The 23,564-nt window shown below is 36.5% G+C and overlaps 1 protein-coding gene across 16 annotated transcripts in view; it reads right to left on the bottom strand.

Moving 5' to 3' along the window:
* LOC108136874 (hemicentin-1) overlaps positions 1–23,564 on the bottom strand; it is a 160,477-nt gene that overhangs the window by 86,197 nt on the left and 50,716 nt on the right. For all 16 annotated transcript variants that reach the window (XR_005977235.1, XR_005977236.1, XM_041708293.1 and 13 more), the window contains 2 exons: positions 17,238–17,336; positions 17,017–17,176 (listed from right to left, as the gene is read on the bottom strand). Coding sequence is in view for 14 of the 16 variants with exons in the window: in XM_041708293.1 (XP_041564227.1) it covers positions 17,017–17,176; positions 17,238–17,336 (259 nt within the window). In the remaining 2 variants the exon portion in view is untranslated. The remainder of the gene's footprint in view (positions 1–17,016; positions 17,177–17,237; positions 17,337–23,564) is intronic.

Genomic DNA, 23,564 nt, shown 5'->3' with positions numbered 1-23,564 from the left:
TAGTCCACTTTTCGCATCTTCGACTAAATGCATGCCTCCATGTGAAGCTTCCCCAAACCATTATGTTTCCGACGCCATATTTAACGGTTTGCCTTACATGATGCCTTCTCCATGCAGCATTGCTTCCCATCTGACTGGAAACGGTTAAATTTGGATTCATCAGACCAGATATCACGTTTCCAATCATCAATGGTCCCATTTTTGTTGGTTTTAACGTTCTTATTGAACATAGCAGGCTTGTTTTTTTTAACATTTGAAACATAACCTATGATACGCAGACCTCTTCTGGCAATTATTTTTGCTGTTAATGGCCAAAGAAGCACCCCTCGGTGTTAGCAGCTTGTTTTTTCTCATCTGAGTCCATCAATAGTTTTTTGCGGCCATTGACTAGCGACTTTTACTCCTTATCAGCTGAGATCAACGCAGATTGGCTTATACGAAGCCTCTCGGAAATATTATGTAACGAATAACCCCTTCTGAGTTAGGCAAACTTATTTTTCTCATATTAAGGCAAAAAAAAAAAACACATTTTTTTTAACAGTACAGTAATTGAAAAAAAAACAAGAAAAAGAGCAAACTTCGTCAAGCCGAAGTTCATATACCCTTGCAGTTATTAAATAATCTTGAAGGCATTAAAGTTATGGTTTACTTGCGTGTATGTTTAAAAGCATTGAAGCTATGATGATTTGCAGCTCAATTATTTGAGTTCCTATGGCAGCTATATGATATCGTTTCCGATTTTAATAAAATTAATTCTGAACTGTCAAATAGTTAAATAATCAAAAAAAAATTCTAAAAAAAAATTACAAATTAAAAAAGTAAAATTTTTTTTAATTTTTTTTCTTTTAATTTTTGTTGTTCCCATGGGAGCTTTATGTTTTAGTCGGCCGATTGTTATGAAAATTAAACCGTAATTCTGAAATATTTAACCATAATTTTTTAAAATTGTTCCTATGGGAGCTGTGTGCTATAGTCGTCCGATCCGTCTCGTTCCGACTTATATACTACCTGCAATAGAGAAACAACTTTTGGTAAAGTTTCATGCAGATAGCTTTAAATCTGAGGGACTAGTTTGCGTAGAAACGGACGGACAGACTGACAGACGGACAGACGGAGGGACAGACGGACATGGCTAGATCGACTCTCCTAGTGGAATCTCCTAGTGATGCTGATGCTGATATATATAATTTATAGAGTCGGAGATGTCTCCTTCACTGCGTTGCAAACTTCTGACTGAAATTATAATACCCTCTGCAAGGGTATAATGAGAACGAGTTTCCAAGCTATTGGATACCTGTTACTTGGCCAAAAAACGTCAAAATATGTACTCCATCTATAAAAAAACGACTGCATAAACAACACTAGAAGCTAAGTGCGTGCAGCATCCCCACCCCCGCTTACAGTTCTTTCGTTTTGTCTCTCTCCTGCAGCGATTACCGGCAAGCTGAGGCCGAACAGCGCCCGAGCAGCGACAGAGGAGCGGCAGAGCGGCGGCAGAGGACTTCAAAACCCCATAACTTCTAAAATATTAGCTCGACACACTCACAGAGAATGGTGTGAGAGCGAAAATAGCAGTAAGGAACAAAAAGTGCAAAAGTAAGTTATTCTGATTTTTTTTCTTTCTATCTTTTTGATTAAAAATGTTATATTTTCTTATTTATCATTTTTGCAAATAAAATTATGTATATAAAAACATTTCATTTGTTTGATTATCTTGAACCGTTAGATTTTAATGTTCAGCTTCATTAACATGCAGTCAATATTGCTCGCCACTGTATATGTAGGCAAAATTAAACATTTGTTTAAACAAAAATCGCACGATTTTCCGCTTCCACGTCCGCCGTTAGTGCCGTTGTCCTCTTGGCATTCCTTTTTAACCCTTTGAATCGCAGCATAGAAGTCAACGTGGAAAGAGCTATTGCAGCTGGCGAAGTTCAATTTGAAAAGGGAAGAGGCATCGCAAGTGAACGGCACATTGAAAACTCCCAATCGTACACCAGTGAACAAAATAAATAGTTCACTGTCGATTTTCGTTTAATTAAAATGAGTTTATAAATAATAACAGTCGTGAACATAAAAACTGTGCAATATTGATTTTGTTATTTTTATTAAATTCAATTTAAATTTTAAAATTTAAAATAAATGACAGCAATGCAACTGAGGCCGGCGCACCTGGTATAATCCCAGTAACGCCAGCAGCGCAAGGACAAAGGAGATATTTTTGAAAATTCTCGGCTACCTTTTACAGCGGAATTTCTTATACTCAAGTCCAGTGCCAGGTTCACATAGAACAGCTGCGAGCGATGAATGAGTATGATTAAAAGGTTCATCTGCAATCTCTCAACAAATTGAAGTCTAGTTTTGACATCGCCCAATCTAGTTTTGAAGAGCAGGATTTTAATTCTATAGAGAGCGATTTTTTTTTTAATTGCTTTGCCATTTACTTATTAAATCTTATTTTTCGGATACAAACAACCAGTGTATCAAATCTTATGGTAATAAACTAACTAACGGTATGCCTGTGTTATGGAGCCCTACAAATTATTGCTGGGTTCTGCTGGAAGCCCGGTTCAAGCCTCTTGCGAGATGATTTGGGTGGACAGAGAGTTTTTCATTGAAGGTCGCTTTTTTTTGTTCTATTTCATCTTTTACTGCAAGAATGCCGAGGTTCCTCCGGATGTTTTGGATGTTTTTGAAAATACCATGGTGCCCCAGTGATAGTTCTCAGGATTTTTGATTGTGCGCGCTGTATGATGTCTATATTGCTGCTGCTCGCGTTCCTCCATAGCTGGGAGCCATATGTCCAGATGGGCTTGAGAGTGGAATTGTACAGCAGGACCTTGTAGTCCAGACGCAGGTGCGATCGAGCGTTAAAGATCCAGTGGAAGCTGCTGGCTTTTAGTTTTAAATGTAGTTTCTTGCATTCGATGTGTCTTCTCCAGGTTAGTCGTCTGTCTTGGTGAACGCTACTTTACATCGTTGACTGGGGGAATCTGCGTACTACATATGATAGTGGAGGGCATGTTTGCCTGTTCAGAGTAAACGTAATGTGTTTAAAATGTTGTTCATTTGTTTATTTTAATACGCCAGTCAGATAGTCACCTCTCTACTAGGATAAGGTGTTTAACTAGTTGTGTGAGATTGGGCACTAAGAGCGACTTATAATTGAAGTATCGTCAGCAAACGTAAATGTAGTTAGCTGCTCGTTCGTTGGAATATCCGCTGTATATAGGACGAGCAGACTAGGTCCAAGTGCGCTTCCTTGCGGGGCTCCAGCTTCGATAATGAAGTCGTCAGATGTTGTAGTGTTGCACCCTACTGCGAAGACTCTGTCGTAGAGATACGACTCAAGTAGCTATGAGTGTATTTAGGCAAATTAGATTTGATTTTATACATGTGGCCATCGATCCAGACTCGATCGAAAGCTGTAGATACATCGGGGAATACTGCGATGCAGTATTCTCGATGCTAGAAGGCTGTGAGAATTTCTGATGTTATTCTGTTAGCTTGTTTAATTGTTCCGTTGCATTGGCGGAAGCCAAATTGATGTGCCTGGATGACATTGTGTGGTATGGTATTATGAGTGTTAAAAGGCATTTTTTCAACAGTTTAGACACACACGATAACAAAGTAATTGGTCTGTAGGATGACGCAATTGTGTGTTTTTTCCGTGTTTTGGTATCATTATGATAGTACATTTTTCCATTTAGGATAGTAGCCGACAGGTATTATCACATTGAAGAGTTTAAAAGTAACCTCGATAGCAGAGTTAGAAAGTTCACTTATAATTTTAGGGTGATAAGGTCACCTTAAGGTGACCGAAGCCATTTTCGGTTTCAGTTCGACTTTCACGAATTCTCACAAAAGGACCAGTGGCAGAGGTCGGTTGGAAGACTCTTCATACCTGATGAATTTTCTTATCGGAGTGACTGTTTCGATTGGGCTCGGTTTAATGTCGCGTGGCTTCCCTAAGACGTTATTTTGAGGATGGCGATCTGTTGGCCTGCCCTTGTGGTGTCGAAATAGTGGCTGCTGCCACGAGTATATCTTCAAGAGCATCTGTAGAGCAGTCGATGTCTGCTTCGATGTTGAGCTGAGGGGTTAGTTCAATGTGGGAACTTAAATACTTTTTATATTTTAACCAGTCTGTTCTGTGCGATGTTATCCTGTGGGGGTGGTCTATGGTTTCTGGGCTTTGAAGAAGAGTTTTAAGCACTGGCGAATGTTCAGATGAAAGGGCAGAAAGCGCTTTTGCGCTAATTATGTTGTGTAGAATGTTTTTTTGTCACCGCAAATTCTATTAAGTCAATAACTTTTCTGGAGTCTGATGGTCAGTATATGGGCCTACTAGGGGAAACATAGTCCAATTCGATGCTCAGTTTTATGATTGCCTTTCTTTGGGAGTCACGAGTCACGATCCCCAGTGTGTATGTTTAGCATTATATTCTCCTGCAGCTATGAATCGATCTCCATGTAAGTTGTAAATCCATGAATTGTCCTTCAGAAATTGTAAAGCGAGACGGGCAGTATACAGTGGCTATAGAATAGTTTCCGTTACCTGGCTGCACCATGGTATACGTGGCCTGCAAGTTGTTAGTTGAAAACCTTTGCTGAAAATGGTCGTGGGCTTTACCATCTGGATGACCTGTGCGGAAGGTGTAGCCTCTCATTTGGAAGTTGTATTTGCTTGCGAGGCTCATTGCTACCAGTAGCATAATGTCGATATGATTTATATTATAGAATTGTGTCACTTCAAGTTTGTGCCTGGAAACGCTATCACGTTCCTCATGGTTATTCGAAGATTTGCCATTAATTATTTGGACTGCTTAGCTGCAAGCACCTGTAACACCATGCTCTGGTTTTGAACCAGTGTTTGTATGGTCGTTCTCATAAATTCAATTATTGCATGGTAACCATCTTTGTGGCTTTGTGACTGACATGGGAATGCTGACGGTTTCCTGGATTGTTGTTCTCACTCGTCACATGCGGTTTTTCAACTCCTTGTAGTCCCTGTTGTTATCCGTGTGATTTCCTCCGCAGTTTCCACCTTTCTTCTTTTGGGGCAGGGCAGTTTGCGGAATTGACTAATCGAAGTATGCAGTATGTCCTGTTGTGTCCATACTCCTGACAGTTTGTGCATTGCACAGGGTCGTTCCTTTAATGTGGCTCTTCCACCGTAATGCTTCGGTGCAATAGTTTTGCAGGTAATAGATGAAATGCACTTCATTTTTCTTTAAGACTCTGCTATCTGTCCCCTGCTCTACCTTGAAGAGTGTTTGCAACTTTTTGTTCTTGTTAATAATGTTACTAACGTTCTTTGCAGAAATACCGTTTTCTTTGAGGGCATCAATAACTTCATAAGGTTTTACATCGGACTCGATTCCATTTAATACAACCTGCAAGTCCCTGCTGCTTTTTAGTTAATACGAAGTAGTTTTTCTTAGCTTCCTCAAAGTATTTTGACACAACTCGGAAATGTTCTTCAGATTTGGTCTGAAGTTTAATTTCGTGAATATTTCTTTTAGTGAGCGGAACAACATAAAAATTTCCGTCCCCGGCCAGCGGGGACCAGGGCGTTCGCACTTTTCTCCCTAATTGGTAAATTGGTGGTGGCTTAAGTTTCGATTGGGTCCCTTGACCCAGTTCTGGTTGAATTTCAGCTAGGAGGGCAAATTTGTTCGTTTTCTCGTTAAACACGGTTTATTTTTGGTTTGTTACCAACCACGGTGGTAACCATGTCGGATTGTCGTTGTTTTTTGTTGCCGTTGTATTTGGCGCTGGGATCGACGACATTGGGAGCCAATGCTGTTTACACTTAGTCAACTATGGTTTTGGCCAATAGATCCCGTTTGTCTCAACTGGAACTGGAGGATTTGCGCTCAGGTTTATCTGGCATTGCCTTGGAGACCGTAAGTTCATTGGAAATAAATGACGCTAACAACCTTGTTGCATTGGATATTTAAAAAAGCGATTCTATAATAAACGTCTCATTCTACAGATTCATATTCGAGACATATTTGGGTTCGAGCGAGCTACTCTTCGGTTGCGAAGATGTGGGCTTACACGGATCACATAACCTCACATCTTTGAGCAATGGATTCACTTGCTACTAAGCAAGAAATTTCTGGATGTGTACTGGTACACGCCTAAGCATCGGCAAGCCAGACAAGTATAAACTCGAGTGTTCAAACACACTGAGCACTCCAATTTAGACTTGTTTGGCTTGCCGCCCAAAAGGTTAATATTAGCGTTTTAGTTAGAACAATCAAGTGAATATGCGTCTCTATTGCAGTAGGCTAAAGAAGTCACAGGAGAGTGTGTCCAGAACGGCCAGTGACGCAGTCGAGCTTGTGGGGCTCTAAGACTGGTTGGCCGAGACGAGAAACTTCTGCACGACACCTCTTCGCAGCTTGCCAGGTGTGGTCTAGCCGTCATTGTATCTATAGGGAGCCGACCCAGCGATTCACGAGCTTGCAATTCCTGCAGCCTGTTGCAGGACGCGATCACTGCACCGTAGCCAAGCCACGTGCGGACACCCTGAGTGGACCTCGCAACCATTTGGAAGATTATCGAGCCAATGTCAAAGCAGCAGTTCTGACTGAGACTCGATCTTCTCACCAGCACGCGCCACGTGCGGCTTAGAAAATCTTCGATCTCAGGCTATATCCACATGCACGGCGCCGACTTCTAAACCAGGCGTAGCCACATGCACTGAGCCAACTCGAACGCCACGACCGGCCACACTGGGTGAATCTGAACACCCTTTGGTAGACTTTAAAGCATTTTTTGTGAATAATTCTCATTAAGAAGGATTTTGAGTATTTAATTTAATTTTGCATACATTTGTAGTAGTATAACTATGGTGTTAAGCCAATCATGCCAGTCACACAAGCTCAGCCCGTCAGAAAATCAACTTTCTTAATACCCTTTATATAAAATAATTTGCTAAAGCATCATCGATGTGCCCAACGAACCTGCGTCTACGGAATTGTACGTAAGTTAATGAAAGCCTTATATTGTATTTTCTGACTGTAATATTATTGGGGATTTGATTCTGTGTCGATTAAGCAGATAGGCTTGAACGTATATATGTAATTTACTTTGTACTTTAGTCCGCTGCTGAATAATGAAAATATTAAGGAATCCCGTTAATAACTTATCGTTATCGTTATAGAATGAAACGCATCGGAAGCGTAATTATGGATATTTTCTTTTATAATAATGAATTTGAATTTAGAATTAAATATGTTTGATTAATTTGGATCACATAAGTCCGTTTTTAAAAACACAATGCTTTTACATGAATTAAATATGTGAATACATAAATAAACTCAAATAAGGCATAACCGCCAAATTTCTCACGTGTTATTAAAGTAGGGAGAGTAAAGATCGGGCAGTGAGTATCACCTAACTACCCCGAACTCTTAAGCAATCTTGATCTAGTCTTCTGAGTCCGTCCGCTTATCGAAAAGTCTGTTCACATCCCTGTTTGTTTAGAACCTGTAAGATTACCGCCTAGTGCACTTAAAACTTTTTTTTGTTTTGTGTGACAGTGTTTATCATATACAAGACGAGGAAAGAACCACCCGCCATCCGACGAGTTTAGTACCGAGCAAAGCTAGAAGTGCTCCGGCTCTTCTATATACTAGATGGATTATTTTCCAAACATCTGGTGCTGTCGTATGCCAACGCGCGGCACACCTAACACTACAGATTGGAAATATATACCCACAACTCTGAGTCCGGCAGTCATGCTTTCAAAGGGAGCTTCACCACAGGAAGTATTGATGATGCATGGGCCATTGTTTCTACATCAGGAGAAGGGAATGTGGCCTAAGCCGTGCCTTCCAGAAAAAAGATTTCCTGAGACCCGTTACAAAGTACTTCTAGCCTCCGACTGTTGGAGCAAAGAAACGAATTTTTGGATATGTATAAAAATTTATCAAAAGGATACGATCATCTTATTCGGTTTCAGTATTGGCCGATTGGTGATTGCAAAATTTGTTGTAGAGCATGGCCTCGTCTCGTCAACCACATCATGGCCGAGGTTGATTATTGTGGGCCCTTTTACTATAAGTCAGAACTTCGTAATAAGGCGCCACAAAAATGCTATTAAAGCGTTTTCATTTGTATTGTCACCAAGGGGATCCATTCATCCTTGGTTTTGACGAGCTTCGCACTTTGGTGTGCCAAATTCACACAATAATTTATTACCATCCACTTTCAGATAATCCTGACGATCTTAGTGTCCTGACTCTAGGACACTTTCTAATTGGGCGCCCGCTCTCTGCGAATTCTATGCCGGATTTATCCGAAATAACCTACAAGCTCTTAGATTGTCGGCAGCGAGCTACGTTTATTCAGCCAGCCTTTTGGAAAAGATGGAGTGAAGAGTACTCGACAGTACTTCAACAGCGCTCAACGGAACCATCGGTCAAGATCAACGACAACGTATGCATCAAGGATGAAGGCTTACCTCCAATGAAATGGCCCTTAGCAAGAGTCGTCGAAGTCATCCCAGGAGCTGATGGCGTTGTTTGGGTCGCCGTTCTGCGCACTGCGACGGGAACAACTAGAAGAGCGGTTACAAAGCTTTGCATCCATCACGTTGAGTCCCGTGTTGAAACTGGACTTTCAACACGGGGGAGGATGTTCGGAACTACAGCTGATAAACTTATAAATAGAGCGAATTCTCACTCGCTCAATTTATCGACTCTGACTGATAAAAATTCGATTGGAGTCACTTGCATTTCGAACTCCAGCGATCGCAGAAGCTTCTAAGCGAAAAGAAAAACTCCACGGCAATCCACGAATATATAATAAACTAAAATAAAGCAATACTTGAGTTTGAACTTAACTATCGTGTATTAATTATTAAGTAATTGTTGTCCAAAAAGCTCGGCAGCTTATAGCATTTTGATGACCCCGACGTGAAGCTCGGCAGCTCATAGCAAAGACCAAAAAATAATAAAATAAATAATTTCATACATAAACTACTCAAGTAATTGTTCCGATAAAAGTAAATAACTGCCGGCCAAACAATTGTAATTTAATTGGGCATTTCAAAAACAAACGCCTAGCTATAATTATATTTTTTAAGTTCTCCGCAACTTCGTGGACATACGTATACATACAGTGGATCGCATCTTATTTTGTGCATTTGAATAACAAAACTTCACTTTTTTAGGCACTTAAGCAAATTAAATTTTTTTGTAAATTTTTTTGCAAGTTGTTTTTGGTTTTAACTATTTTTTTTAACAACACAGTGACCAGGGTCGTCCCATATGACTTATATATTAAAGCGAGGACGGAAACGTTAATACCCTTTTAGACTTTGCCGACATTGCTAAAATTGGAAAAGTTGCGAGAAGTATAAGAAAAGTGTAAAAATTATTCCCAAGGAAGCTATAAGATATAGACGTCCGATTAGGGTGCTTTTTAAACATGATATGCGTATTAAACCACTGTGAATGTCTCAGATCGCTAGCTTTTAAACAGAGCTCGCTCAACTCCCCCACTCCTGATTAAGAATATATATACTTTATGGGGCGGAAACGTCTCCTTCACTGCGTTTCAAACTTCTGACCAAATTATAACACCCTCTGCAAGGGTATACAAACCAAAGAAAACTGTTCTGACCCCTGATCTCAAACAAATTATTTTTGTCTATATTTCCATTTTACTTACAAAAGCTCGAATAATTGGGCTTGCAAAGATCTGAAATGGGTTAACAACAACATTTGTGCTTCTCCATGAAGACTCTGTATAAAAGATACGATTTTAGCACCTTGTGTGCTTGTGGAAGCTTCATCCTATAGCAATTTTCTGTCAAACGCCTGGCACAAGTCTAGGAATATTACAAAACACTACTCCCAGTTCCGATTACGGAGGTGATGCAGTTGACTTCTAAACGGCACAATGGTTTTCTCTGAATCCATATTGGTTACCCGGGATGACGTTGCGTTTTGTCGCATGTGGCATAATACGTTGCAGAATAATTTTTTTTTAAAGCTTGGATAGGCATGAGAGGAGATAAGTCCGTCCGAATGACGAAGCTTAACTTAACAGCAAACGGTAGCAAAATTTTGTCCAATAATTTTGTTACTTAAAGAGTTAATCGTCAGTCACGTCGCGGTGGTGGTGCCTTAGAGGCGGATTCCATTGGCACATTAAAACGCATTAAGCCTAATGCGCATTTATTTACACAAGGAATCCCATCATGCCAAATGCCGCACTTAAAATAAATGCGATTAAAAATCATTCGCCCCGAACGTATTTAGAAAAAATACCGATAATCGATATTTTGTTCGTGCCACCACTACAACAACAATGCGCCAGCCTTGCATATAAAAAACATGCAAGGCTGGCTCATTTTTCCATTTCTTTCAAATATAAAATCTATTTTGTATAAAAATTACTAAAAATCAGAGCACACGCAGCAAATTCTGGTCTCGTACCACAATGCTTTACTGCTGGATCTCAGACAGGAAAAAACTCCCACATATACGGGGATCCTTGCCCTTTTTAGAAACTGTGGTGGTCTCCTTTGCAAACCCGTCAAACAATACCATCTCGATCGCATTATGGATGTCCTGCTGAGCATTTAAGATTTCCGTAAACTCGCTCTTATTCATGGTTTTTCATTCATTTCGTTTTGATTGGCGACAATTCAAAAGTAAACAAACCCAGATCAGAGTCCACTAACACGGCAATAGAATCAGGCTATTAGTTGCGGTTAAATCAAACCTTACTTCTTAACTTATTAATACTCCTGGCTCCTTGAATATTGAATTTATTTCTGTTAAATTTGTACTTCAAAAGTGCAACATACTGGCTACATGTTTAAATATACCTCTAATGCATAAATTAATTTATATTTATTTACTAAATATGTCTGATACACGTCATACGTTTTTATTGGATAGTGATAACGATGACCTTATTGTCCTTTAATCTTCCAAATGTCTCCTGGTTTTAATGCTATGACTAGGTAGCAATGACTTCAAGATCGCAAAAAGGTTTTGTTAAGGCCTTTAGAGCTTTCTGTGCTTCAGATCAACTGGATTTACAATCATGATGACCGATTTTTATATCCGTATTCCATTGGCGCATTAAAACGCATTTAGTCTTATGCGCATTTATCTAAATAGGGAATCCCATAAGGCTAAATGCCGCATTAAAAAAAACGCAATAAGTAAATGCGATTAAAAACAACGAACGCCCCAATGGAATCAGGCACATGTAAAATGTCCACTAATTCGGCGATGGAATCAGGCTATTAGACTTGACTTTTGTTTCTAACAACTGTGACGCAGCCGTGTATCGTTTACATCCTTAAAATCTTCCAGATGATTACACTATCCTACCCTTCAGCTTTCTTTTGTTTTCCATTCCGTAAGATCGTCAAAAAAGCCACAGCTAAGATATCTATTACGAATTGGTCTTGTATAAACGATTTTCCTGTTGCCGAAGCTGTTGCTTGCTTTTATAATATCCTCTACACTTTATTACCTCTTCCTAGGGCTTGTACTTCTTATAGCTCTTAGGGGTTTAATAGTCAGCTTAGATTAGTAAAGAACAAAATATCTAGACACTTTAAACGATTTCAACCGACCGGCTCAAAATCTGATTTTGCTAAATACAAGATTGCCAATCTCGACGGAGAAGTCGCTATTCCCTGACTAATTGCACATTATAACTGTTTGTGTGACAATTAGAAGCTGATGTAGTATATTTTTGTATTGAGGTGATTACAGCGGAATATAGTAGTGATTCCAGATTTTGTATTATGTCACCTATAACCTTATGGCTGTTGATGATTGGATCTTGGTAGATGTGTTAACAGTTTTAGCTTTTTGTATTTTTGCCAAAATTGTTTTATATTATATTAAGAACTCTGGGTTTTTGGATAGCTGCGGGCGCTCTACGCGGTGAATAAGTATAAGCACCCGCTTAGTCAGATGATAGGTCAGGTTAACGTTCGGCATTTATGATATTTTCGTGAATTCTTCTTGTGATGGCGTAGTATATTAAATCTGGATGTTTTTTCGGGTCAGTTGGCCAGTAAGTAGGTCTTTTTGGCGAGACAAAATCCAGTTTAGTGCTTTGTTAGATAATCGTACTTTATAGTTGTCTGGGGCGAGAGCCCCAGCGAGTGTGCTTCACATTATAGTCACCTGCTGCGTGGAACTGGTCACCTAATTAATTGAAGAAGTGGATAAATTGGTTTTCGGTGACAGGAAAAGACAGAGGCTAGTGAGGTCATACCAAAGTTTTTATTCAGACTTATTGTTGCTGTTATCTGCATGTTCGTCATAAAGTTCATGAGGTTTTTTGCAGAATGGATCTTTTTGGATCTGTAAAGCGATGCTTGTTTCTTGTCGTGTTGTTGTGATTGAAGACATACCTGGATAGCAAAAAGCAAAAGCAAATAACACTCTGGGTGTTGTGCAGAGTATAATGGCGTTTCCGGTTTTGCGTTTTTGGGCGGTCTTAATCGAGGATAAGACTGCTGTGTTGAAAATCAGAGGGCGATTGCTTTTATTCCTGAGTTGCAAGCACTCTTTTAAGGGGTCATATTCAGTTAGAGCTAAAATTTATCGATTTTTTTATTTTATTTACTAATGCGGGTATTGATACATTGAGACCACTATACACGCAGAAAAATGGTTAGAAAGAGCATCCAATTTTTATTGGGTGAGAAAAAATTGGATGTTATATCTATTTAAAATGAAAGATCAAATAACGGTGACGGTTCTTTTAGCAATTTAAAAATGATACCTCCGATTGGTTTTTATATCCTTTGAATTGGATAAGACTGCCAACTTTGTTGGAAATGATAACTTATACTGGAATTCGAATTTCGATTAATGAGTAAATTTTTTTGAAAGGCAGAAAAGAACTCGATTAATCGTAGTTGAAAATCGTATTCGACTGACTTTATTCAATCCTCGAAAATTCTGTTGAATTTATAGGTTAAGAGTTAAATTTTTTATGAAAATAAATTTTTTCAATTCGAGAAAATTCATCATCAATACTTAAATATACCAAAATAAAATCACAAAAATACATTAAAACGATTATTTAACACGTATACGTGAAAAAAAACAAACGGTAATTAATCATTCAAATAAAGTGTTTAATTTTTGTCAATTTTTAAGCCTACAAAAAGCGATAACATTCTCGATTGATTCTCGACTATCATTGGCTTTGCATTTTTCATCCCTACTCTTTTCTGTTCTGTTCGGCTGCTCTCCACGCTCGCTACCACACGCTCGTTCCGGTATTGCACGTTTTTTTGTGGTTAGTTTCTAGAAAATTCTACAAGAAGAGAATGGCATACTGTAGGATTCCAAGAAAAATTACACGCGTATGAAGTTACATCGACTGGGAAAGCCAAATGTATACTTATTGAAAATCTACTCTCGCCGCGTCCTGTTATATGTCAAAGAATGCCAAAAAAAAAAGGTGTATACTGCTTTTAGGTACGCTGTATGATGTAATTAATTTCTTCCTAAAACATTTTCTCTGTATATATTTTTACTTTCTAGATTAATTATGATACCGATTGTTATAAGATTAATATACTTCTAAGAATACTCCATTTTTAATATTTGTTAACAAGAAATAAAAATAAATTATGTTCAGAATTTATATTTGTGTACGAACTAATTACATCCCTCAAACCTTTTGTATATATGAGCTCAAAAATTTATAAACTAATTGATTTTCTTTTTCATAAACGTAAATCAAAAATATAAAAAAAATAAAAAACTTATTGAAAAATTTTTTAAGCAATTAAAATAGATATAATATCACTGGTAGATGGTTTTATGAACCAACTAAATAGCAACCATATACAAACAAGTTGGATCAAGCAAACAAGCGCTTGTTTTGTCTCTCTCTCAGTTGGTGAATATGTATATCCAATTCCTGTGGATCCAAGAAAACTAGATAAACCACCAACAAATTGGATCGCTCCCCAGCACCTATTTAAAATAGTTGTATTATCCAATACACAGGTCTATATTTCCAACTATTTTCCTGCGTGTATGGATACTGCTTGCCATTTGATTGGTAATAATTTCACGGTCGCACTGCCTTTTTAATGTTAAATTCAAATTTTATTGTTTTGTTTTTTATATTGTGTTTATCCCGTTAATTTTAACGATTAATGGTTTTCTGTTGTTACCTTTAATTGTTAACAAATATTTTCTATACATTAAAGCCTCGCTTTCTTGTTCCGTTTTGTCGTCAACTTCAATGAATGAGCAATATTTTACTTTTTATACCCTTGCAGAGGGTATTATAATTTCAGTCAGAAGTTTGCAACGCAGTGAAGGAGATATTTCCGACCCTTTAAAGTATGTATATTCTTGATCAGAATCACTAGGAAAGTCGAACTAGATATGTCCGTCTGTCCGTCCGTCTGTCCGTCCGTTTCTACGCAAATCCACAGATTTAAAGCTATCTGCATGAAACTTTCCCAAAAGTTGTCTTTCTATTGCAGGTAGTACATAAGTCAGAAAAAAAAAATTAATTTAAACTCAAAAAAAATCTGACATCTATTTACAATAGAAAGTTTGAAAGGTTAAGAAGTTTATTCGGTATCGACAGATGTTGAACGAATTAATATATACCAACAAAAAACTTGTTTCTATTAATTTACTTTGTGAGTATAACAGCAGTATTACTTTTATTGTGAGTGTAAAAAACAATAGGCAAGGTATCGCCATAGGAGCTTGGAATAGATTAAGTGGAATAGATAAGTGATTTGGTAAGATTTCATTAAGTACAAATCAGAGAATGAATAAATATATTAAATAATTGTTATAAGTGCAAGGGTATATGGCTTGACAAAGTTTCCTTTCGTTCTTTTTTTTTACAATAAAGTCAACAAAAACCGTTAAATTGCTTTATTAAAAGGTGCAAACAAACAAGAAAGAACGGTATAGTCGAGTTCCCCGACTATTAGGTACCCGTTACTTTGGCAAAAAACTTGAAACTAAGTATTTCCCCTACAAAACAATCGAAGTTAAGGTGGCGCCATCTGTCGAATTGCATAGCCAACACTAGAACTAACAGTTCCTTCGTTCTATCTCCCTTCTGCAGCGAATAACACCAGAACAGCGGCCGAGCAGCGGCAGAGGCGCGGCCGAGCTGCAGCAGAGGCGCGGCCGAGCTGCGGCAGATGACTTTATAAGGACTTAATAAGGGCTTCATATAGGTCGGAAATACTTCCTTCTACCTGTTACGCACTTTTAAACGACTAAAATATACCCTTGGAATATTATTAAAATAGTCAACAAATTCAAAATGTACAAAATTATATGAAAAACAATTTTTAAAAAGTAATACTAATAACTACAATTTTAATAACCGTACATAAAAATTTCTTTGCTTAATCATACAATCTATCACATTTAGTTTGAGCCAATAGGACTTTTTAAGTATTTCCGCATACTCAAAATCGAGAAATATCTAACTACCTAAATAACTGTGAATTGCTTCGAAGCTTAATAAACTATTTTAATGATCAATACACTTGTACGAAAGCTTGCTTTGATACTGGATGCAGACTAGAGGCCAACAATTTTATTATTGACACCCGCAACGGTCATTTTAAATGAAACTGTTTAATATTCATGCATTGTCAGAACTGTGTATGTGTTATGCTTTTAGAGCTTTGCAGAAATAAGACTGTAGTTCCAAACAAAAACTGTTATCAAATAAAAACACCTCTTGACGAGGTTCTTATTACGTGACGATTGCACCTTTAACTCCAAATACTTTTGATATCCGATTTTGTAACTATTATTAGTTATTTTACCAAAAATAATTACTTATTATACCCTTGCAGAAGGTATTATAATTTTGGTGATAAGTTTATAGCGCAGTGAGGGAGACGTTTCCGACCCTATAAAGTATATATATTCTTCAGGATCAAGATGGGAGTACGTTCAGCCATGTTCGTCTGTCTGTTTTAATACAGATCAAGTTTGAAAAGCGCTTCGATCGGACGTCTATATCCTATAGCTCCCATAGGAACAACAGGGTGATATCGCTTAAAATTTTATATTTTTCAGGATATTTCGCGCAGTATGTAAGCTATTTTGGCAAAGTCTGCAAGAGTGTTTAAAGTTTCCGTCCTCGTTTTTATTCAATTTGATTTGTAATCGACACAAAGCTGTTACTTAACAATTTCAAAGCTGAGAGCTGATTACAAAACAAATTGAATAAAAAAGAAGTCATTTACTTTGGTAAAATAAATAAATGTCGTTACTAAATCTTATATCAGAAGTTTTTTGTGCTATCGTCACGTAAATTTAACCTCGTCAATCTTATTTTGAAGAACATTTAAATAGAGTGAAAAACAGCGAGGTTATACATATTTTAATACCCTTTAATCGTAGATTAAAAGCGTATATTGTTTCGTTGAAAAGTATGTAATAGGTAGAAGAAAGCGTTTCCGACCGTATAAAGTATATATATTCTTGATCAGGATCAATAGCCGAGTCGATCTAGCTATGTCCGTCTGTATGAACGTCATGACCTCGGGAACTATAAAAGCTAGAGATTTGGGATGTTTATTTCAAAACGGAGCCACGCCCACTCTAACGCTCACAAATCGTGAAAGTATGTACTGTCACTCTGTGACATGTAAGACCGCAGTTGGACTGTATGTGTGTGTGTTTCGAGTATTTCTAGCAAATCGAGCTAATATTTATGAAATTATAGGGTTTTAAGTTCCGCCTCTGCTCTGCCGGAAATCGCTTTACTAGAGAAACAGGACGAGAAAACTGTAAGTGGGTGGTGGGGGTGGTTGACGCACTTAGCTTTTAGTGTTGGCTATGCAGCTCGACAGATGGCGCCACCTAAAATTCGATTGTTTTGTAGGGGGAATACTTTTCTAGAGGCTTTTTCGATAACTTTTTGAGTGGTAAGAAAAGTGACCAGTTTTAAGTTTATTCGCATCCGTAAGAATTTAAGGATCAAAGACAGGGCTGATAGACTTACATAAAACTTCCAATGTTAGCGCGGATGAAATTGGTTTTTCTCGATTTAATTGCAAAACAACGTTTTCAGCCTCACAGCGAAAAACACGGTCATTCTCAAAACGAGTTGCAATAAAAATTAGTTCTGATTGGGTGTGATAAGTGCCATCGTTCGTTTCAAACTATGGAAAAAATATGATAAGGCATAAACATTAATGTGCAATTATATGATTTATCTTTTACCGCTTTCATCCGAATTTCAGTTAGGTTATTTGTTTCAGCACTTATTAGGTTAGTTGAATTATACCATGAAAGATTAACAGCTGGGCGAGCGCCGTAAATCTGAAAATGGAAAACAGACTTGTTCATAAGTTCAAAGAAATATGAAGTGATATTTTATGCTAAAATTATTATTTTAGTTATTTCAGACAAGAAAACAAGTTTATATACCCTTATTAATATTGCAAAAATTAAAAAAAAAATTTTTCGAACTATGAAAAAAAAAATAAAAAACAGCAAAGTTATAATATTTTTTTCATTTTTTCCCGATTGATCCGGTTCTTTCCGACTGATATACTACCTGCAATAGAAATTGGGAATTGGGAAAGAAAGGTAAAAAACTGAGAGACAAATTTGCGTAGAAACGGACAGATGGAAGGACAGCCGGACGGACAAACGGACAGACGGCCGGACATTCCCGTTTTTTTTTTTTAATTTAATTGTTTGTTTTACATATATATATATACATATGAAAAGAAACTTAATTTGAAAACGACAGTTACCCCTCTCCCGACGGTCTATTGTGTTATAGTGCTTTGGTTGAATGTTTATAGAAATACAATATATTATTATATTATATAAATCTAAATTTAGATGTTTTAATGAATATTTAATTTTTGCCATAGCTGGAAATGTATGTATACTTCGGCTTGCCAAAGTTTTTTCCTTTCTTGTTTTATTTTAAAACTACTTTTATTTCTTATACGACTAAATATCCGAATTGCTGAACGACTTAAAACGTTATTGCTGAATTTGTCCAGCAGCTGTTTGATGAAACAGCTTTTTCAGCTGCTTTTTATCAATTGCCCTAGTTTTGTTTTTTCTAGCTTTTGGTAAAATTTGGAGAAGCTGCACAGAAAAAGCAAAAGAAGACAACATTTGGATTTATTAGCCAGCTATTTACTGTCCAATTACCTAATTCCATTGGAGCAATTGTGGACTTTTCAATAAGCCTGACACACCGACATTTGATTGGCACGATCATTTAAGTTAAATTATTTAAAATGGTTCGACCTTTTGAGTGTTGCAATCCGCTGAACAAGATAAAACACAGTAATGTTAGACATGGTTTAAAAGTTTGTATCTGAAAATTCGAATTCGTCCTCTACCCAAAAATGTAATACCCAATTTAAGTGGACAAGAACACAGCTTCCTTCGTAAAAAATGTGAAGCCCGCTTTAGATTCCGCGAGAGACCATCTGCAAAAATAAATATTTTTATTCTTCTTCTCCTTCTCCAATCTGGCATCACATTCAACTATGTACCAAACCCATTTAAGAATTCAAAGTTAAATGTTTGCAACGAAATAAAGTCAACTTAAAAATAAATAAAGATAAAAGAAAAAGAAAGAACATTAAAAAAACAAAATAATCATTTGATTACCTTTGACCTTTGTGGAACCTTATTACCTACCCAACGTTGGATGTTCGAAGACCCTTACCCCCGAGGCTAAACATTAAAGAACGATTTTATGAACGGCGTTCGATTTTTGTGAACAAACGGATGAAAATTGAGAGCGTCAGCAGGCGAACGAATATTTAAGAACAAAAAAGTTTGTGTGTACGATTTTTATCGATTTTTGCGAATGAACGTTTACTAATTGAGAGCGAAAACAGGCGAACGGAATGTTCGTAAATCAAGAAAATTGTTCTTGATTTTTTCCGTTCTTTTTTTTTTCTGGGTGCATATAACATGATTAAACTATAACATAAAAAACAAAGCACGCTTCGGCAAGCCGAAGTTTATTTGCCCTTGTAGCTGTTGCACAAATTAGCATATACCTCCCATAGGAAAAATCGGAAAAATAAATTTAAAAAATTATCACTTTGATATTTTTCAATTTTTTTTAGTTCTTGGACATATAGTAATGGTTAAATATTTCATAATTACGTTTTAAATTTCATTAAAACCGACGACTATATCATATAGCTGCCATAGGAACTATCGAGTAACTAAGCTGCAAATCATCATAGCTTTGATGTTTTTAAAGATCATAATTTGAATGTCTTCAAGAATATTTAGTTAGGGTATACGAACTTCGGCTTGTCAAAGTTTGTTTCCTTTCTTGTTTGTATGTAACTTACCTATTTTCTTAACGTGTGCTTGTAGACTAACGGTAAGCTTTCATTTTTTTACTGCTCATTCTTTCTGATAACAAAGGCTAAATGTACCGAAAATATGAGCTTTTAAAAGTTAGTTTGAAGATCATTTGGCGAATTTATTTGGAAGAGACAGCTCTTGATTCGGTGAAATTCGGCAAAGGTATTTCAATAATTTAATTACAAAGATTTAAGTAAAATACAAAAATGCAATATTTATAAAAATTAATATTTAATAATTAAATTAAGAACATCTTAAAAATTTTTAAACAATAACAAGAAAGGAAGAAAAATTGGGCTAGCCAATGTTTAAATTCTAAATTTAGATTTTTTTCGCAAGTTTGTTGAAGCTATGACGATTTTAAGCTCAATTACTGGATCGCTTCTATGGTTTCTATCGTTTCCGATTTTAATAAAACTAAAACTTTTATTCTAAAATCACAAATTAAAAAAAAAGGAGAACTTACAAACAAAATCTTTTCTTCTTGCCTCTTATTCTACTCGCGTAATCTGTCATATAAAAATTAATAAAATTTGTATACTCTTGCAGAGGGTATTGTAATTTCAGTCTGATGTTTGCAACGCAGTAAAAGAGACATCTCCGACACTATATAGTATATATATTCTTGATCAGCATCACTAGTAGAGTTGATCTAGCCTTGTCCGTCTGTCAGTCCGTCCGTCAGTTTCTACGCAAACCAGTCTCTCAGTTTTAAAGCTATCTGCATTAAACCTTTCAAAAAGTTGTCTTCATATTGCAGGTAGTATATAAGTCGGAACGAGGCGGGTTGGACTATAGCTTTCTTAAGAACAATACGAAAAATAAACGAAAAAAATGTGTATCTTTGTGAGTTTTGAATTTTTTTTTAGATCTTCGAGATATAGTTAAGGTTTATTTCATATACCCTTGCTGGTGTCCACCGTATTTCTACCTGTGCTTTTATTTTAGACAATTATAATTGAACTTTACGAATACACAAAATACATATTTTTTTTTAGCTTTATTTCTATCGGGATAAGCTTCTTTTTTTATCCAACAATACTCCTCATAAGATGTTGTTGCCTAATAAGATGTTGTTTTAATTTTGAGCTTAACGACCGAAAAAAAAAAAATTTTAGAGGTAAACACGTAATCTAGAAGTCGCACTCTACCAGAAAATTGTATCATGGGCTTGGAGATATTTCGGCTGTTAACTAGTGTTATAAGGGCAAAAACAATAACTTTGCTATTAAAAAAAAAATACGACGACTATATCATATAGCTCCCATAATTCAAATCGGAAAACGATATCATATAGATGCCGAATAAATAAGTATTTATACACATACGCATAAAAATCAAAATTTAAGTGTTTTCAAGAACATTTAATTTGTATAACAGCTACAAGGACAAATAAACTTCGGCTTGCCGAAGCTTGCTTTATTTTTTATGTTATAGTTTAATCATGTTAAATGCACCCAGAAAAAAAAAGAACGGAAAAAATCAAGAATAATTTTCTTGATTTACGAACATTCCGTTCGCCTGTTTTCGCTCTCAATTAGTAAACGTTCATTCGCAAAAATCGATCAAAATCGTACACACAAACTTTTTTGTTCTTAAATATTCGCTCACCTGCTGACGCTCTCAATTTTCATCCGTTTGTTCACAAAAATCGAACGCCGTTCATAAAATCGTTCTTTAATGTTTAGCCTCGGGGGTAAGGGTCTTCGAACATCCAACGTTGGGTAGGTAATAAGGTTCCACAAAGGTCAAAGGTAATCAAATGATTATTTTGTTTATGTTTTTTTAATGTTCTTTCTTTTTCTTTTATCTTTATTCATTTTTAAGTTGACTTTATTTCGTTGCAAACATTTAACTTTGAATTCTTAAATGGGTTTGGTACATAGTTGAATGTGATGCCAGATTGGAGAAGGAGAAGAAGAATAAAAATATTTATTTTTGCAGATGGTCTCTCGCGGAATCTAAAGCGGGCTTCACATTTTTTACGAAGGAAGCTGTGTTCTTGTCCACTTAAATTGGGTATTACATTTTTGGGTAGAGGACGAATTCGAATTTTCAGATACAAACTTTTAAACCATGTCTAACATTACTGTGTTTTATCTTGTTCAGCGGATTGCAACACTCAAAAGGTCGAACCATTTTAAATAATTTAACTTAAATTAAATTTAAAAATACAAAATATATTTTTTTCGATGGTAACCCATGTTGTTGTAAAAATGTCATTCATTTTGAACAGACTAGTCCAAAGTTAGACATTTTTTATTTAAGAGGTGCCTTTAACTTAAAACCGCTCTAAAAAAAACAAATTATTTATTATTATATATAAATAAGTTGTTGTTATTATATAAGTTCTTATTGGTTTAATTTGGATTTGAAATAATTTAAATGTAAACGATCCGAGTTCAGATGATCGTGCCAATCAAATGTCGGTGTGTCAGGCTTATTGAAAAGTCCACAATTGCTCCAATGGAATTAGGTAATTGGACAGTAAATAGCTGGCTAATAAATCCAAATGTTGTCTTCTTTTGCTTTTTCTGTGCAGCTTCTCCAAATTTTACCAAAAGCTAGAAAAGACAAAACTAGGGCAATTGATAAAAAGCAGCTGAAAAAGCTGTTTCATCAAACAGCTGCTGGACAAATTCAGCAAAAACGTTTTAAGTCGTTCAGCAATTCGGATATTTAGTCGTATAAGGAATAAAAATAGTTTTAAAATAAAACAAGAAAGGAAAAAACTTTGGCAGGCCGAAGTAGACATACATTTCCAGCTATGGTAAAAATTAAATATTCATTAAAACATCTAAATTTAGATTTATATGCGCATATGTTAAAAAAAACATTGGGAAAACGGCAAATCATTTCAAATTTTGAGGATCCTTGTCTTTTGGGGTCCTGTTACAAATAATTAGTTTAAAGTTTGCGCCAAGACCGATTCCTTGATAGCTGATAGCTTATGAGAAAAGTGCAGCAAACTTTTTCCTTTAAGCCGTCCTTTTAAGATAAGTGCTCAATTAATTCGACTAATTCCAAAGATTTATCTAACGCTTGCCGCTTGATAAAATTGTATATTTCTCAGACATTAAAATCAGTTAACATTCGAAAAACATCAACATTTTTATACCCTTGCAAAAGGTATTATAATTTCAGTCAGAATTTTGCAACGCAGTGAAGGATACGTTTCCGACCCTACAAAATAAATATATATATTCTTGATCAGCATCACTAGTAGAGTCGATCTACCCATGTCCGCCTGTCCGTCTGTTCTCCTGTGCGAGTGTCTGTCTGTCCGTCCGTCTGTCAGTCCGTCTGTCAGTCCGTCTGTCCGTTCGTCTGTTCGTCCGTCTGTCCGTCCGACTGTCCGTCTGTCCGTCCGTCCGTCTGTCGGTCCGTCCCTCCGTCTGTCCGTCCGTCTGTCCGTTTCTATGCAAACTAGTCTCTCAGTTTTAAAGCTAACTGCATGAAACTTTCTTTCTATTGCAGGTAGTATATAAGTCGGAATGAGTCGGATCGATTATAGTATATAGCTCCCATAGGAACATAGTTCTTCGACATTTAGAAATGATTAAATATTTCAGAATTACGGTTTAAATTTCATCAAAATCGGACGACAAACGCGCAAGAAAAATCAGTTATGTCCCACTGTGCCAAGAGTAATCACTCTCTGAACTTCGAAGAGGGAAGTATCTTATCACAAGAACAACACTATGCCAACCGACTAACCATAGAAATGCTACATATCATAAAAACACCTGCAGACATACGGATGAACTACAAAACGGACACTGACAATTGCGCTCATTTATATAGACATTTACTACGGAAAGAAAAATTAGTTAACAACTCCTCGTCACCGGGCGCAGACGTGTAAATTGAATGTATGTCCAATATAAATTGTTTTCTGTTTGTTAAGAATATTAAAATCGTTGTTATTATTTTATAGTTGTCCTGAAGACGGTTGCAGAAAAGCAACCAAAATGTATATCGATAAATAACCAAAAATAAAATTTTTTTATTTTTTCAACATCCTGACCTCGAGCCGGCTAACAATTAAAATGTTTTCAAGAAAATTTAATTTTTGAAAAAGCTGCAAGGGTAAATGAACTTTGCCTTGCCGAAGTTTGCTTCCTTTCTTGTTTATTATCCGATCTGTCAGAAATTGTGCACAGGGAAGTTTGCGGCCCAATGCGAAAGGAA

Source organism: Drosophila elegans, unplaced genomic scaffold (assembly GCF_018152505.1).
Source record: "Drosophila elegans isolate 14027-0461.03 unplaced genomic scaffold, ASM1815250v1 contig_208, whole genome shotgun sequence".
Taxonomy (NCBI): Eukaryota; Metazoa; Arthropoda; class Insecta; order Diptera; family Drosophilidae; genus Drosophila; species Drosophila elegans.
Note: the sequence above shows the minus strand (reverse complement) of the source record. Positions and strands in the feature narration are given on the sequence as shown.